Source organism: Micromesistius poutassou (assembly GCF_964030765.1).
Source record: "Micromesistius poutassou genome assembly, chromosome: 22".
NCBI lineage: Eukaryota > Metazoa > Chordata > Actinopteri > Gadiformes > Gadidae > Micromesistius > Micromesistius poutassou.
In genome coordinates this window covers 1-17,715 of record NC_140292.1, presented here as the reverse complement: position 1 = coordinate 17,715, position 17,715 = coordinate 1, and the positions used below count along the sequence as shown (strand labels likewise).

The 17,715-nt window shown below is 47.6% G+C and overlaps 2 protein-coding genes across 2 annotated transcripts; both read right to left on the bottom strand.

The window, feature by feature from the left end:
- Nucleotides 1–597: 597 nt before the first annotated feature.
- Nucleotides 598–3,832, bottom strand: LOC311367392 (uncharacterized protein; the record flags this gene model as incomplete). The annotated part of the gene is made up of 6 exons (XM_084486226.1): nucleotides 598–711; nucleotides 811–1,059; nucleotides 2,008–2,265; nucleotides 2,451–2,705; nucleotides 3,029–3,070; nucleotides 3,748–3,832. The coding sequence occupies 6 exons, from the start codon at nucleotides 3,830–3,832 to the stop codon at nucleotides 629–631; spliced, it is 972 nt and encodes a 323-aa protein (XP_084342352.1). The 3' UTR covers nucleotides 598–628.
- Nucleotides 3,833–4,863: 1,031 nt separating this feature from the next.
- Nucleotides 4,864–10,628, bottom strand: mapk12b (mitogen-activated protein kinase 12b; the record flags this gene model as incomplete). The annotated part of the gene is made up of 12 exons (XM_084486529.1): nucleotides 4,864–4,953; nucleotides 5,502–5,675; nucleotides 5,846–5,924; nucleotides 6,411–6,490; nucleotides 7,129–7,200; nucleotides 7,370–7,484; nucleotides 7,592–7,639; nucleotides 7,762–7,791; nucleotides 8,051–8,162; nucleotides 8,576–8,634; nucleotides 9,527–9,656; nucleotides 10,507–10,628. 12 exons carry the CDS (start codon nucleotides 10,626–10,628, stop codon nucleotides 4,889–4,891), a joined length of 1,086 nt encoding a protein of 361 aa, XP_084342655.1. The 3' UTR covers nucleotides 4,864–4,888.
- Nucleotides 10,629–17,715: the final 7,087 nt, after the last annotated feature.

Sequence of the window (17,715 nt, the reverse complement as noted above, 5' to 3'; positions counted from 1 at the left end):
CAGTACAATCATCCAAATTGTCTTCAACTGAAGGGATACATAATTTATATGTAGCATATTTAGCAATCCACCAACAAAGTGCGCAGGGCTCATACAAGTGTTCAACAAAGATTTGTAAGTGTTGTTTGTTAGGTATCATTTGTGGTTATTATTGGTTATTAAGTGCTTTAACTTGAAACACGATGAACACCAAGCAATGACTGCAAATAATGTCCAAACAATTAAATCATATACAAATAAATAAGATTACAGCACGGGTTTAGCTTTAGTTTAAGTTAAAAAAAAAACATCATTGTATAATCACATCATTGGAAATATAATTTTATGGCTATCATTTTAGAAACTCCTCTACATTTTTAGACAAGATATATTTTTTAGTAATTTGATAATTGAATAGGCTATCAGGTTAATTATATCATCCTATTGGCCAAGTAATTAATGAAAAAGGCTGTAATGAATTTTCTATTTTAACTAAATGTAATGTGTTATACATACAACAATATCTTAATGACTTGGTAGTAAGCCTATTTATAATTACTTTATTAGTGCACTTGTAGTAGAAAGCTTATTAGTGATTCGTCCTTTAAAAAAAATTGTCTTCGCTTATAAAATGTCTCCCTCGTGTGGCTCAAAGGAGAATGACAGCCGAGACGACGAGGCCACACAGAAGCAGAGCTGACTTTTCCTCAGCACGGGTGGCCAACGAGTGATCTGCCAGCACCAATTAAAAAAAACAGCATCATTGTTTAAAACAGCGAGCACCTATTTAAACAGTAAGTTAACAAACGACATCAAACTGTGTCCACCTACCTCCGAGCCAAACGGTTTTCGACATCGTGGTGGACTTCCTGGTCACTGTGTTGTATGCGTCGCATTTCAGGTCCACGGTCTTCCGTGGACGAACCACCGTGACTTCGATGGCGCTTCCTCTCACCGTGTGGTCGCCCACCGTCCAGATGTAGCGGCACGCGGGAATGCAGTCCGCCAGGCACACGAACCGGGTCCGGGCAGCGAGCTGCATGGCGTCCGGACCCTGGATGAGGACCTCCGAGGGACCGGCTGAAATGACCAAGAGAGGGGCGACGAATGATGAGTGGAATTACTGGACACGTTGACATTTAGCAGACACTTTTTATCCAGAGCGAGCAATAAGCACATTTGTCAGAAGAAAGAGAAACAACAATATATCGCTGTCGATACAGTAAGGATGTTCATAGAATCAAGTGCCAAGCACTATAACAATTGTTAGATTAACCCATTTCCCGTATACAACAAAGACAGCCAGGATAAGATGCTACACAAAGCTAAGTACAAGTTTTAAGTGCCAGGACGCTCAGACATACAATAAGTGCGTACGTTAAGTGCCAGTGCCGTTTATTATCAATATGTTATTATTTATTTCTGTATGAGATTGTCCCTTAACATTAATTGCTTCATCATATAATTCCACTACTCTTCACTACCATTCTTCACCTTGTCTGGGAAATAGCCACTTCAAAGTGTATAAAACTACCCGCAGTCCCCAACATCCAGACTATAACACAAACTACGATAATTAGAGAGAAGAGGGCAGGTTACAATTTTTTCATTGCGGGGGTCCTAGTAGGGCTGGGCGATTAATCAAATTTTGATTGCAATTTCGATTTCAGAGTGAAACGATCACCAAACGAATATAATCGAGTTGAAACGATTTAATATTTATTTATTTTATTTATTTATTTTTTAATAGAAATTGCAGAACAACTGGATTCATATCTGGACATTATTTTCTATTTGACCATTTTGTGTATATTTTTAAAGGGGAAATTTCAAAGTTCTCATTTACAAAGTGTTTTTTTTGGAGAGAAATTATGAATAAATGCATCATGTTTTCAAACTCAAAAATAATTGTTTGAATAATCGAGATTTCAATATTGACCAAAATAATCGTGATTATGATTTTTTTCCATAATCGAGCAGCCCCAGGTCCTAGCCCTGTTTCATGGCGCTGGTCCCAGGCAGCCTTACATGATACAGCGATTTCTTGGATCTTGGCAGCAAACAGCCCGGACACCGTGTTGGTGGCCCTGCACATGACGGTTTTGGCCGTGTCGAGGTGCTGGGGGGTGACGCCGATGACGTTCCCCTGGCCGGCCACCCACGGGCCGTCGTCTACCCGCCAGGTGTAGTCGCACGAAGGGCGGCAGTAGGAATGGCAAGTGTAGCTGTGGCTAGCCAGGGGGTTCATCAGGTCAGGGCCTGAGATGGAGACGTTTGACGGTCCAGCTGATATAAAAATATAAAATATTGATAAAACATATTAAGTAAATTAAATATATATATATATATATATATATATATATAACATTTCTGAACATTGTCTCGATCGCGAAAGTGTGCGCTCTAAGTAAATACGTCGGAAAACGATAAAGCAATGTGGATTTAAAAACCACGACATGCGGTCTATTTACCCAACACCTGCAGTTTCTTTGTCCCGGTCTCTGTCGCCCCCGTCTGTCCGTCCCTGGCAGTGCAGGTCAGGGTCAGCTCTGCGACCCACTGGCGCAGCGTGAAGGCCAGCACGTTGTCCTGCACAGCAGACGCCTGGTTGTCCGCGGACATGGAGTAGGTGCACGGGCCGGACTGGCAGTTCGCCACGCACTCGAAGCTGGTAGGCACGTCGACGGTCACGTAGCCAGGGCCCCCGATCTGCACATCGAGACTCTCTGGGGGAAAAAAAAAAAAACGACAGCTCTATCAGCGTGCGTGCGTGCGTGCGTGCGTGCTTGAGATAACTATTGTTTAGGCGGACTGCATGGTACGATCAGAAGAAAACGTTTAAACTATGCATAGCTCACAGTACACTGATTACGTTGGTACGGAACAATTATAATATGTGCTAATTAATGAATCAATACCATCATACAAAGTTACACCGAATATTAAAGTTAGGATGAGGACATTGGGAGTAACAGTTTGGGAGTCAAACATGGCCACTACTTAACTCTATCTTGAGTGTGTTTTACTTTTAAACTGTAGTTCCTCTCACCTTCACTGAGGGTCTCTTCATCCTCTGCTCCGGTAGCCACAGCTAGGGGATCAGAACCACATCACAGGTCCAGCAGTCACTTAAAAGGACGATTAACCTCGTTCAACTTTTTTTTTATTTTTAACAGAAAAAAAAAAAACCTAACTATTTTAGAAAAGGACGAACAGACAGAAGAACAGCTGTAATTGTCATTAGGCTCTCAATAAAGTGGTTTACAGCCAAGGGACAAGGGGTGGACATGAATCATAAATGTCAGTGCTTATTTGACCACGACCGCAGGTCCCCTTGTTAGATAAATGATTGAACAGAAGGGGGCCAGACCATAATAATAGTATAAAACCGCCTCATATCCACATAGGTCAGCAGAATAGCAGTGAATTCAACAGGCTATGCCGCTATTCCTCAACAGCCCTACATATTTATGAAATACTTTCGGTAGTTTGGTCGTTTAGTCTGTAGTTGATTTTTTTACATTTTGGAACACAAACCCCTCCATTCTCAAGAGGGAGACATCACTGTTAGTCCAACTCAGGGCTCCTACAGAATGGACCCTTTCAAATAAAACCGTTGCCATTACCAGAACCATCACCAGTACATCAGATACAAAAACCGCATCCAATCCCGTGCGTGATTGCTCCCAGTCGTCGGCCATTTCCTCTCTCTCTCTACCGTACGACAACCACACCAAATATCACCACGGCAACCGTTCCCACTTCTACCTGTCAGGCACCACAGCAACAGAATCCACGGAATCCCGGTCCGGGCTCCCCCGCTGGGGGTCGAGTCTCGAGTGGTTCCACCCATGGGCGCCGCGCTGGTTTTGACTCCGGGTCTGGCTCTTAACTGGGGGGGTGAACGACGAGGACTTGCCCACAGTGTGCTCCCAGCCGCCCAGCAGCCACACACACACACAGCGCTCTTATCAGGGCGACCGGGAAGCCTGTCGCAACGCATTTGCCGTCCAGAAATACACTAAACACTCGTTAGTCTCCACGCTGGAGTCTTTACGTTCTGTGTTAGGATCTAGGCTGTGCACACACACACACACACACTGTGACTCAGAGCGAAGGCAGTGATAGCAGACAAAGGGTGGGGGAAATGTTAACTGCTAGCTGATGATGATTTTATTCGATTTATTGTTGAGTACATAGGATGGTTCCCTGGCACCGGAAAGGTCAGTGTGTGTGGGTGCTAAATGTGGAGCTGTTTGGTCATGAGGAGTGGCGAGGACGTCCATGAGATCAGGTGACCGCAGAACAACGCCGGCCGGTTCCGTGTATCTCGGCGGTTAGCGGAGGACTGTATTTTTAGCCGTGGTCTCTCTGACCTGTGTGCACAAGCGGGCTCTGACCGCGCCCTCATCCCCCCCGAGGCAAATCTCTAGGCTTATCAGAAAGTAAACGAGAGGGAAAGAAAAGGAGTATCCCTCTCTCTCTCTCTCTCTCTCTCTCTCTCTCTCTCTCTCTAACAAAAAAGACAGACAGCTGGACAGGTTTTTTTTTTTTTTTTTTACATTTATTGAGATCTGCAAAAGTAACAAAGTCAACATTGTTCATTTAATATGTATACATGTACAGGTGGGAAACGATAAACATATGACTTGTCCAGCGCGTCTGGATTGCGTCTCCTTGTGCCTACGTGTGTGCGACTTTGAGCGATGCGTTTGTATGTGTGTGTTTAGTGACACCTTTTCAGTGTGTGTTTGAGTGTGTATATGCAGTGTTACTGGAAATGTATACAGTGGTTGGCGTGTGTGTGTGTGTGTGTGGTGTAGGTAGTGTTAATGGGACTTTGTACAGTGTGTGTGTGTGTGTGTGTTAATGGGACTTTGTACAGTGTGTGTGTGTGTGTGTGTGTGTGTCAAAGTGACGTCTCTTTGGAGTCCCTCAGGGGACAGAAGGTCAGGATCTCTGTAAACGTGTGACCTACGAGAAAAGAGAACACAAAATTAAACTCACTCCGTTTGCCCATCTTCTCCTCATCTCCCCCCCCCTCCCCCTCCCCCCTCCCTTAGCGATACAACAAGGAATTAAAATAACGGGTCATGTGACCACAGTGATTTTTTTTCTCACACCCTAACCCCCACCCTCCCCCTCTTCCGCCCCTCTCCCTACCTTCCTCCCCCACTCTCCCTACCCCCACCCATCCCCATCCCTCTCCACCCAGCCTCCCCCCTCTTCCTTTCTTCTCTCTACTTTCCTCCCCAACTCTCTCTACCCCCCCCCCCCCCCCCCTCCCCATCCTCATCCCCACCTCTTTCCACCCAGCCTCCCCCTCCCTACCTCCCTCCCCAACTCTCCCCCCTCTCCCTCCCTCCCCTCCCCTGTCCCTACATTTCCACTGGTCCACTTGTCCATGGAGTGGTCGTAGGGCAGGGCCTCCCTCTCCCCCCTCCGCCTCCCTCCCTCCCTCCCTCCCCTCTCCACCCAGCCTCCCCCCAGCCTCCCTCCTCCCCCCTCCCCCCTCTCCCTACGTTTCCACTGGTCCACGGGCAGGTCCGTGTTGTCCATGGAGTGGTCGTACGGCAGGGCCTCCGTCTCCTCCTCCGGGTCCCGGAACTCGCTGACGAAGGGCGCGGCCAGGGCGTCGGCCGCACTCACCCGCGCCTCGGGGTCCAGCAGCAGCATGCGCTCCAGCACCGCCACCGCTGGGGGGGGGGGAGAGAGGGGGTGAGGACGGGAGAGGAGCGAGGGGAGACACGGCGGGAGGAGGCATGGAGGAGATTGGAGATGGGTGAGGATGCATCGGGGGGAGACGATGGGGGAGGAGGCATGAGGGGGACGATGGGTGAGATGATGGGGGAGGAGTTTTACGTACCGTTGGAGCTTGCCTTGGAGAAAATGGTGTGCATGTCTCTTTTAGGAATCTTTGGTAAACTTCTGATGTAGTTTTTGGCCTGTTTGAGGAGGGAGGGACACACACACACACACACACACACACACACACACACACACACACACACACACACACACACACACACACACACACACACACACACACACACACACACACACACACACACACACAGAAAGAGAAAGAGAGTGAAAGAGTGATGCAGGTGTCCATCTTTAACCTTGTACATGTACAATCAATGTTATTTATCACACACACACACTATGGAAGCAAAGCCTCTTGAAAGTCTGTACACGCACACACACACACACACACACAAAAACCTACTCCAGCAAGGCAGTCCATGATTAGTCTCACACACAGAGCCAAGATTAGTCTCACACACACACACACACACACACACACAGACAAATTAGGGTCTACGATTTTGGCCGTGAAAGGAGCTGGCACACGCTCGCTACACATGCCGTAGTGCGGCGTGGCCAGTGTTTGCGGTTGCCATGGATACCGGGTCCACTCCTCCACTTACGTCTTGGCTCTGGAGCTTCACCACAAAGTCGGCAGCTGGCGTCCCGGTGACCTTCATGATCTCCTTCAGCTGGTCCAGGTCTGGCGTCGCGCAGGGGTCAAGGGTCGTACTGGGGTGGTGTTGTGTGTATGAAACGTAGCCACTTAATCTGGAATTTAGCCACTTAATCTGGAATTTAGCCACTTTATAATTTACAATTCTGGAACTCCACTTCATACTTCATAATTTACAATTTACACTTTACACTTTTTTATAGTTTATAATTTATACTGTTTATACCGTCTATTTTGTTTACCCTATTTTGTTGTTGTTTGTCTCGTCTTCTTACTTTTAGCATTTTGTTTAGCATTTTCCCTTAGCGTCTACTTTTGTTGTATTAGTACTTTGTATTTTGATTGTATTTTATTTATTTATTTTTATCCTGTGTTTTTCTACTGCTGCCGGGCTGTTGCAACAAACAAATTTCTCCTAAGGGGGATTGTATCGTATCGTATTGTATGAGATGTAGAGGTGATAGTGGGGTGCAGGCGTCCACCAAACTTTGTTTGGATATGAGACTAGATATGTTCTATTTTCAGTCATCCCAATAGCGTCATAAAGATTCAATGTAATCCCTTTCCTGGCTTCATTTTAGGAAAGCGATCCAACTCAACTGTAATGTTTTTATACTCTAGTCAAACTTAATTTAAAATTAAAATTGGAGAGCACAAAAGGATACGGTCATTTCCCTTGAACAGAGGCTTTCCTAGCAGCATCTCTGCCATGATGCAGCCCACAGACCAGATATCCACTGTGGAACAAGAAAGAAACGGAGAACAAGATCAAAATCAGACGGAGAACACAGTATCTCTCGTGGAGCTCTGCTGCCCCCTGGTGGACATTCAATGCACGAACAACACGGCGCGTCGCGTCGAGTGTTGTACAAATCCAGCTGCGTTTAAATGCGTGTGTCGACTCACCCGTCTGTGTGTAGTGCATCCAGTTGAGGATGACCTCTGGAGCTCGGTACCAGCGCGTCACCACGTAGCCCGTCATCTCCGTGTCGGCCTGCCTCGCCAGCCCAAAGTCCAGGATCTGAAGGCGAGAGCAGACGCATGGGGAATTGAACCCCTAACCCGGACGGCTTGCGCTAGCAGCCTGTGAACATCATAACTGACACTGAGGGGAGTGTTAAACTGTACCTTCAGCTCACAGTCCGGGTTGACAGCCAGGTTTCCGGGTTTAAGGTCCTGTGGAGAAGGAGGAAATGTACCGATCAGATCAAGTGTCAAAGTTAAGGTGAGGATATGCATAACAGAAAACACAAATGTAGAATGCATTTTTATTGATGAAAGGTCAAAGGTTCACTCACCCTGTGGATGATCCCGGCAGAATGGATGTACTAAAGGAGACAGAGATGGAGACAGGATATACATGACTCAATCGTCACACTCAGGATACATGAGATGCAGTTGTTTATAATGCTTGGACGTTGACCGACTTCCCATTCGTCAGTTCATTGGTCGTTCAATCTGCCTATGTCATCACAAAGTTTGGGTTGAATAAACAGACCTTTCAAAAGTGATTGATTTAATTAAGGTTTATGAATCTGTGTGTGTGTGTGTGCATGTGTGAGTGCGCGCGCGCGTGCGCCCACCCACCTTGAGTCCCTTGAGCATCTGGTAGACGAGGAATTGCACCCGCTCCTCTGTTAGCTTCTCTAGCTTCATGAGCTTCCCCAGGTCAGTCCCCATGAAGGGCATCACCAGGTAACTGGAGCACAGGAGGGTACCAGGACGGGGGGGGAGGACAGGGGAGGAGGGGGGGGGAGGAGGGGAGAGGGGGGGGGAGGGGAGGGAGGACAGGGGAGGGAGGAGGGGGAGGAGGACAGGGGAGAGGGGGAGGGGAGGGAGGACAGGGGGAGGAGATGAGGAGGAGGAGAGGGGGGAGAGGAGGGGAGGGAGGAGAGGGGAGGGGGAGGGAGGAGAGGGGAGGAGGAGGAGAGGAGAGGAGGAGAGAGGGATGTGGGGGAGAGGAGGATAGGAGGTACTTTATTGTTTTGAAAACATGGGGCTGTTGATGCATTCATATCAACTTGGGCTTTTTCAGCACAACTATCGACTGCTGAGTAGATCTTAATCTCCTTGTACAAATCAAACGACGTCCTGCGGCGCGTGTTCACTTACAAGTCCCGGAAGCGGTCCAGAATGATCTCCGAGGTGAACACGTCCAGCAGCCCGATCACCTGTCGAAAGAGCCAATCAGGTTTAGAGGTGCTTCTGCATCAACCAATCACATCACATTGGTTGCCGCAGTGATGGGAATTACATTTTTACCAACCAGGACTTTTAGCATATCTTCTTTTTTACTTATTGTTCAGGGGGAGGATAGTTTAGTAGTGGCCAGTAGTGGCCAGTAGTGGCCAGTAGGGCTGCTTGATTGTGGAAAAAAATCATAGTCACGATTATTTTGGTCAATATTGAAATCTCGATTATTCAAACGATTATTTTTGAGTTTGAAAACATGATGCATTTATTCATAATTTCTCTCCAAAAAAACACTTTGTAAATGAGAACTTGAGAAGAATTTCCCCTTAAAAAAATACACAAAATGGTCAAATAGAAAATAAAGTCCAGATATGAATCCAGCTGTTCTGCAATTTCTATAAAAAAAATTAAAAAAAATTGTTTCAACTCGATTATATTAGTTTGGTGATCGTTTCACTCTAAAATCGAAATCGCAATAAAAATTTGATTGATTGCCCAGCCCTAGTGGCCAGTGGCCAAAAGGTCAATTGTAAATTTTCCGTCCCGTCTGTTGCGATGAAGGTTGAGGAGGAGGAGGAGGAGGAGGAGGAGGAGGAGGAGCAGGAGGAGGAGGAGGAGAAGCAGGAGGAGGAGGAGGAGGAGGAGCAGGAGGAGGAGGAGGAGAAGCAGGAGGAGGAGGAGCAGGAGGAGGAGGAGAAGCAGGAGGAGGAGGAGCAGGAGGAGGAGGAAGAGGAGGAGGAGCAGGAGGAGGAGGAGGAGGAGCAGGAGGAGGAGGAGAAGCAGGAGGAGGAGGAGGAGGAGAAGCAGGAGGAGGAGGAGCAGGAGGAGGAGGAGGAGCAGGAGGAGGAGGAGGAGGAGGAGGGCTCTTACGTTCTCGTGTTTCATGTGCTTCAGCAGCCGTAGTTCCCGGTACGCCCGCTTGGCGAACAGTTTGGACTGGAAGGGTCTGTGGAGCTTCTTGATGGCGACCTTCAGACCACTGCGACGGTCCAGAGCCGAGCTGCAACCAGGAGGGACGGACAGACAGGCAGGGAGGGAGACAGACAGGCAGACAGGGAGGGAGACAGACAGACATGCAGGCAGGGAGGGAGGGAGACAGACAGACAGACAGGGAGGGAGACAGGCAGGGAGAGAGACAGACAGACAGACAGTCAGGCAGGGACACACACACACACACACACACACACACACACACACACACACACACACACACACACACACACACACACACACACACACACATATAGGCTGTAACATAACAACTCATAGAGTAGGTTTCTGTCGTCAGAGATTATCTCACGGATTGAACGTACCAAAGGATTAACAGATTAACTGAACTGCAGGCCTGAAAATGGAAATGATGGACTGACACATAAACACATAAACACAGAAACAGAAACAATAAATATTAGGCCTACTGCTAGCCCTGGCAGTAGCCTACTTCTAGTGGTGTGCGTGTGCGTGTGTGTGTGTGTGTGTGTGTGTGCGTGTGTGTGTGTGTCCATCAACAGTCCAACAATGAGACGCTGGGGGTTCTTTGTGGAGCCTTATCCTGACAATACAATGCCAACTAAGCTCTCCCAAAGCTGGGAATGTGAATGGAAACGAGGGGAATTGTAGGTTTTCATCGTTGTCAGGTGAAAACACGCTGCTATTAGATGAATAAAGTTTTTCTTAAGAATACAATTAAAGCCATTGGTTGTTGCGTTGTTAGTCTATCACTTCTGAATGAGTTGTAGAGCCTGCAGAGTAGGGATGATTTGCAAGGCTATTTTATTGGGCATTTAAATCGTAGGCTATTTTTATACATATATTTCTTAATATTTCTCAGTAGTGATTAAGTGACTCACCACACCGTCCCATAGGCTCCGGTCCCCACCTGCTTCAGGTCTCGGAACCTCTCGGGAACGTCCCACACGGTTCTGTTGACCTCCTGCCGGTAGAACCCGGTCCTCGACCGCAGCACCGACATGCCGACGCGATGTGACCGCGGGTCCGACGGCGGGTTCCGGGGGAACACTAGACTGCCTGCCGCGCGGTTCTAATTCATGTGACTCAAAAGTTCGTTCGGGTTTTCCCCCTTGAAAAGCCAAACAAAACTCAAAAGCAAAATCAAAACAGAGGACCGGGGCGCATGACTTCTTCCTGCTCGACTATCTGGCCGGGTCTGAACACCCCTCCCTCCCTCCCACCGCTTTGTACGGGGGCTGGCCGGCCGAGGGGCTGCGGTGGTCTCGGCCGCCCGGGGGGGCAGCGATGGGTGTGTCGACTGGAGGATCAATTGTCCGTGTGGGGCTCTCAACATCTGCCCGTTGCCATGAGGAATCAACTGAGCCCGGACAACAATCCTAAGGGAGGTTTCGATTTAACAGGTAGGATCCCACTACCATCAACACCACTATCACTACCACTACCACATTCTGCTTCATCTGCCACCTCTTGGCCTACTCCGATTTTTAATCTGATGGGCTTGCCACCACGTTGACCAAACACGGTTAAAGTTGTTGATAAGCGACCAAGTGTCACTCAAACAAACATTTGTAGAGAGAGAGAGAGAGAGAGTGCTATATAACAGTATAAAACAGAAGCAGAAACTGAAATTGTTAACGTCTACTAAACATGGTTACATTTGTTGATTAATTACCTAATGTCACTCAAACTTAAACATTTTTGACTAAGAGAGAGAACATTACAATACAGAACAGAAGCAGAAACGTCAACTGACAAACAAAAGAATTCGGTTTTATTTAGATGCAGCCAAGAATGACAAAGCCCGGAATAATGTCTCACTGCTGAGGCCAGCATTGACATTAATGTTTCACGGATTTGTGTCTGTGATTGATAGTGGGCCTGCTTTTGGACAAAAAAAACAACATAAAAACTCAACAAAAGACATGCCACCATTCAATAAAAAAAAGGACACTTCTCACTTCGAACACACATTTACATTCAAGTAGCAGTTGGTCACATATCCACCACCTTTTGACATCAACATTATCACAAAACACTGGAACATTCAAAAAGTATTCAGGACACCTTTAACCCACACAGCTCCACTGAGACAGGGTTTCATATTTCATACAACTGTGTGAAGTATACGTATTAGACATTGTTTTTGACAGTTAGCTTTTTTATCTTCATCTTGCAAAATTGGCAACAAGTACAGCAGTAACTCCAGTGTGTACCATACATAGTAGAATGCGATTATAATGTTGTGTTTGTTTACTGGTATATAGGGCTTGTACGTCCTGACGTCACAACTCAATGACCGCCTCCATTTTGGAAGTATAGGAATGTTATAGGTAGTAATGGTGTTTTTGGTCATTGTTTAGTTGTTAATCGTGAAATAATTTGTCGTTACGGCAAGACGATTCAGTCACAATGTTTTCATTGGCTTTGAAGTGAATTGACATTGATTTAGGACTTTAACATTACTCCAAGCCATCACAACATGGCCAGTGAAAAAAAATCCCACGATGCATTCTGATGTACAAGCCCTATAGGTATGCTTGTTGATTCTCCCCATTAAGGCTCTTATAACTCTAAAGCCCATCGGAGTGATGACTTGTGGAGCACGGACAATGCTGTGCTAATGTAACGTTATGGTCGGGGAGTTCGTGCCCTCGTTGAAACATTACAACGGATTTAGTTTCGTTTTTTTATACCCTGGTGCAGATTCTAACGCCAGTTGAAGAGAGTGATGAGAGTGTTGATGGGCACAATCCTAAACAGGTACTTTTTTAGAAAAATCTGGGATTGGCCATCGACTGTGTGCCAATGATTGCACACACCGTGATTTCTAAATTAGGTATTAAGTGTTGATTGTTGATTGTTAGTCGTTGCTTATCCCTTCCTATAAATCAACAATAAAAATGGGGCAAAATGTTTAATCGGTTTGATTGTTTGGATAGTTTCCAAGACATCTTCCTCACTCACCATCGCTACCTTGGCTGCTGACGGTTCACCCTCATCACATGTATTTACATTTAAAATCGGCACAGACACCCAAAACCCCCAAGGCTTTTGGTCACCATTTTGGACTGAGGCTGTGGCTGATAAGTAGCTAATGGCGCTAATGAGCTAGCATGAGCGTTAAACAGAGTGCAGAGCCAGAAGCGAGAAGCTATAGGTTATACTGTAAGCCTATGATGTGTATGCTATGTTCCGCGGCGATGGACGATGTTGATGGTCTTATCAGGCATCAACTGTTTTCTAATCATTCACGAACGAATGACTTCCCACGACAAAACAACAACTCTACTCTGGGCTAAATAATAACTGGTCACATTTTGCGGCCTCATAGTGTATCTTGGTCATAAAGCAGTCGTTGATTTGGCAGACGCACCAAGCAGTCAAACGTGTCTTATATAGTGATATACTGTATATACTCTTCATAAAATGCATAAGTAATTCATGCAACAATATATCACTGCAACGTGTGTTAGTTAGGAACAAGAACACATGACTGTTTGCTGCTATAAACAAGACCTCTGTGTGTGTGTGTGTGTGTGTGTGTGTGTGTGTGTGTGTGTGTGTGTGTGTGTGTGTGTGTGTGTGTGTGTGTGTGTGTGTGTGTGTGTGTGTGTGTGTGTGTGTGTGTGTGTGTGTGTGTGTGTGTGTGTGACTGCTTACGGCATCTGTGTTAAGGTTTCGGGGTTTAGGCCAAGTTCACTTGTAGCTTTGGAAGACCTAGAGTGTGTGTGCATGTGTGTGTGTGTGTGTGTGCGTGTGCATGTGCGTGTGCATGTGTGTGTGTGTGTGTGTGTGTGTGTGTGTTTCTGGTGGCCTAGTGCCTTAAGTAAACCGTTGTAAACACTGCTCCTGGCTCCCGGGGGGGGCCTCCACGTCCCCTCCGGGCCCTCCCTAACCCGACGACGTGGCTCACACTTGGCCCCGCCCCGTAGAGGTAGAAGCACCCGGAGGAACCTCAGAGACGCTCTGTGGTTCCAGCGACCGGAATGTTCTCAGTGACCCATCAGGAGTTCTCTGTTGTTGTTGTTGTTGTTGTTGTTGTTGTTGTAACGTATGGGACAACTTGTTGCACAGCTTCCAACAAACTGGAATGGGGTAGTTGTGTGAGTGATGGGGTTCATGGCCAAATAATCGCAGAAATCGGTGTGTGTGTCCCCCCCCCCCCCCAACTGTCTTGCATGTTGAGGGGGGGGGGGGTCCACCAGTGGAGAGGGGGGGGGGGGCTGGGGAGGGGCGGTGGTCCACCGGTGGAGGGGGGGGGGGGTGTAGGAAGGGTGGATTGGGGGGGGGCTGGCGGCGGCAGGGGGTCCTACTGCTCCACCTGTAGATTGCCTGTTTTGGTGCCTGCCCCCGAGGAGTTGATCACCTCCTCAAACACCATCTCTGTACAGGGGGGGGGGGGTGTGGGGGGGGGGGGGGAAAGAGAAGGACAGGGGATATGTTAGGACATGTCCAAATGGCAGCAGGGACAGGAGCAGATGGCGACGGTAAGATCAGTCCGAGTACACTCCTTTGTCCTGTTTTTCTTTAGTTAAAGGCCCCCCCCCCCTCCCAGATTATACCACCAGGTGTGAGTGTGGTTAGCCATGAGAAGCCGTTTGAAATTCTGCCTTTTCCCTGTGCCTTAGTGACATCACAAGTGGGCGTGTCCACCTAGATGTACGCTGGGTAGATCAGTCCACCAGCCTCTACCCAGCCTGGTCTGTAGCAAACGGTGCTCATCCATCCATCATACCTAATATAGGTGGACACCCCCACTTGTGATGTCACTAAAACAGAGGCAAAGGCAGGTTTTCGAAACGGCTTGTGGCGGCTTATCACGCGAACACAAAGGTTGTGTTGCGCAGCTCTGTCTGCAGTCAGGCCTACCTGCCACCGTGCAATAAGGGATTGCTTGAATACAGGAAGTGGAAGTTCACGCCATCTGTCCAGCGAGACCACACACAAGAACCTACGAACTTCCTGTTGTGATACCAACAGGAAGTTCTCCGTTCTTGCAACACTCTCTGGCTCTCTGCAGTGGCTCCAATATTGATCGGATCTGCTCGCACCTTTTTAAGTCGCTTTGAAACAAACAAAGTCTGCCCTACAGTACTTCAAAGTCTTTCATTTATTTTGTTGTGGAGACAACGCATGTCAATTTTGCCGCAAGCTACCTCTAGCTTTTAAGCTAGACACCCAAAAACCAGACACCCAAAAACCCAAGGCTTTTGATCACCATTTTGAACTGAGGCTGTGGCTGATAAGTAGCTAACGGCGCTAATGAGCTAGCATGAGCTTTACACAGAGTGCAGAGCCAGAAGCGAGAAGCTATAGGTTATACTGTAAGCCTATGATGTGTATGCTAGGTTCCGCGGCGATGGACGATGTTGATGGTCTTATCAGGCATCAACTGTTTTCTGATCATTCACGAACGAATGACTTCCCACGACAAAACAACAATTCTACTCTGGGCTAAATAATAACCGGTCACATTTTGCGGCCTCATAGTGTATCTTGGTCATAAAGCAGTCGTTGATTTGGCAGACGCACCAAGCAGTCAAACGTGTCTTATATAGTGATATACTGTATATACTCTTCATAAAATGCATAAGTAATTCATGCAACAATATATCACTGCAACGTGTGTTAGTTAGGAACAAGAACACATGACTGTTTGCTGCTATAAACAAGACCTCTGTCTGTGTGTGTGTGTGTGTGTGTGTGTGTGTGGGTGTCTGTTTTGTGTGTGTGTGTGTGTGTCTGTCTGTCAACACATGTCAATTTTGCCGCAAGCTACCTCTAGCTTTTAAGCTAGATTTAATTGTGCGCTGTCCCTTTAAAAAAAACCCAAAGGATGAAACAGACTGTCTGCTCTACTTCAAAGTTAGTCGTTTTCTGTTTGCAGGGACCACGCATGTAAATTAGCCGCTAGCTAACTCCGGTGCTTTTAATTGTGCGCTGTCCCTTTTCTAAAAATAAAACAATAACCAAACTCACTTCAAAGTCAGTCGTTTTTTGTTTTTTTTTGCTGTATGAACAACGCATGTTAATTAGCTGTAATTAATAAATTTAATTTTGTCGGGACAACGCAATGTAAATTTGTCACTAGTTAACTCCGGTGCGATTACTTTTAATGGTGCGCTGTCCCCTTTTTTAAAATCCCTAAAGGGCTCTTTATGGTCCCACGTTCACGCAACGCGACGACCCCGCAGACGCTTCGATCGCAGTCGTGGACGTTTATGGTCCTGCGCCGGGTTTTAGTGAAGCGGACCAATCACAATCGCCCTTTGCGGCCGGCTGCGTCGCCTCGACGGAAGGGTTACAATTTTTAGGGAGGCGTACGTCCGGCCCTCGCGGTGGACGCAAGGAGGGTCCAGCAAGGACGTAAGTGGGTCCGTAACCCCCCCCCCCCTTGCGTTGCGTGAACGTGGTTGGTCTCAGACAGAGCCAGAGGATCACGTGGTCAAGTTGGCAGAGGGCGACCTTAGAGTAACAAGACAGAAACCCCCAGACCATAGTGTACAGGAGATAGACCTGAGGACGTCAGTAATATGGATCATCACATCATCAGCATAGAGCTTGAACTATGTACATTCTCAACGTGTTGTTTTCTTGTGTTTTCTCTCTTTTTTTAAAATAAAATAATAATAAATAAATAAATAAAAAAACCTCAGTATAATATTATCTTATCATTAAACTGTTTCACTTAAGCCACCCAACAACGAACAATTCTACAAACAAACAACGATGGCTGCTCTCTCTCCCGCAAGGAGGGTCCAGCGAGGACGTAAGGGGGTCCGTAACCCCCCCCCCCCCCCCCCCCCCATTTTGCGTTGCGTGAACGCGGGACCATAAAGATAAACCTTAAGGGCCCTTACATAGTCAACGCGAGCAGCACGCGTAAGCAACGCGAGTGACGCGAGTGACGCGCTTCCTTTCATAGTCTACACAGCATACGCAAACGTCGCGGGCAATGCATGACATGCAATACACCGCTCACGGCACTCGCGATACTGTGCGACAACGCATAGTATTGCATGGATCGGCGCCGTCGCGTATCAAAAATTTGGAACGACACGTTTTGCTACGCATCGCCGCATAATGGCGGCGAAGCGTAGCGATGCGTAGCCTTGTGGACGCGTATGCGTACCGATGCTTTGACTATGTAAGGGCCCTAAGCGGGCGTCGTCGTACCCTTCCACTCGTCCAGCGTGCGGTCCTTGCTCTCCAGGGTCTGGTCGTAGGGCGGCGCCTCTGCTCGTCCTCGGGTCGTGGTACTGGAGAAGTAAGGGTGGGCCAGGGCCTCGCTGGCCGAGATCCGCCCGTCACAGTCCAGGACCAGCATGCGCTTCAGCAGGTCCACCGCTGAGAGAGAGAGAGGGAGAGAGAGAGAGAGAGAGAGAGAGAGAGAGAGAGAGAGAGAGAGAGAGAGAGAGAGAGAGAGAGAGAGAGAGAGAGAGAGAGAGGAGAAGAGAGAGAGGAGAGAGAGAGATGAGAGAGAGAGAGAGAGAGAGAGAGAGAGAGAGAGAGAAGAGAGAGAGAGAGAGAGAGAGAGGTGGGGGGGAGAGAGAGCACACAGAGAGAGAGGTGGGGGGGAGAGAGAGAGAGGTGGGGGGGAGAGAGACACACAGAGAAGAGGTGGGGGGGAGAGAGAGAGGTGGGGGAGAGAGACACACACAGAGAGAGAGGTGGGGGGGAGAGAGAGAGAGGTGGGGGGGGAGAGAGACACAGAGGGAGAGAGAGAGGTGGGGGGAGAGAGAGATATCAGAGAGAGAGAGAGGTGGGGAGAGAGACACACACAGAGAGAGAGGTCGGGGGGTGAGAGACAGATGGTTGGTCTCAGACAGAGCCAGAGGATCACGTGGTCAAGTTGGCAGAGGGGCGACATTAGAGTAACAAGACAGAACCTCCAGACCATAGTGTACAGGAGATAGACCTGAGGACGTCAGTAACATGGATCATCACATCATCAGCATAGAGCTTGAACTATGTACATTCTCAACGTGTTGTTTTCTTGTGTTTTCTCTCTTTTTAAAAATAAAATAATAATAAATAAATAAATAAAAAATCTCAGTATAATATTATCTTATCATTAAACTGTTTTA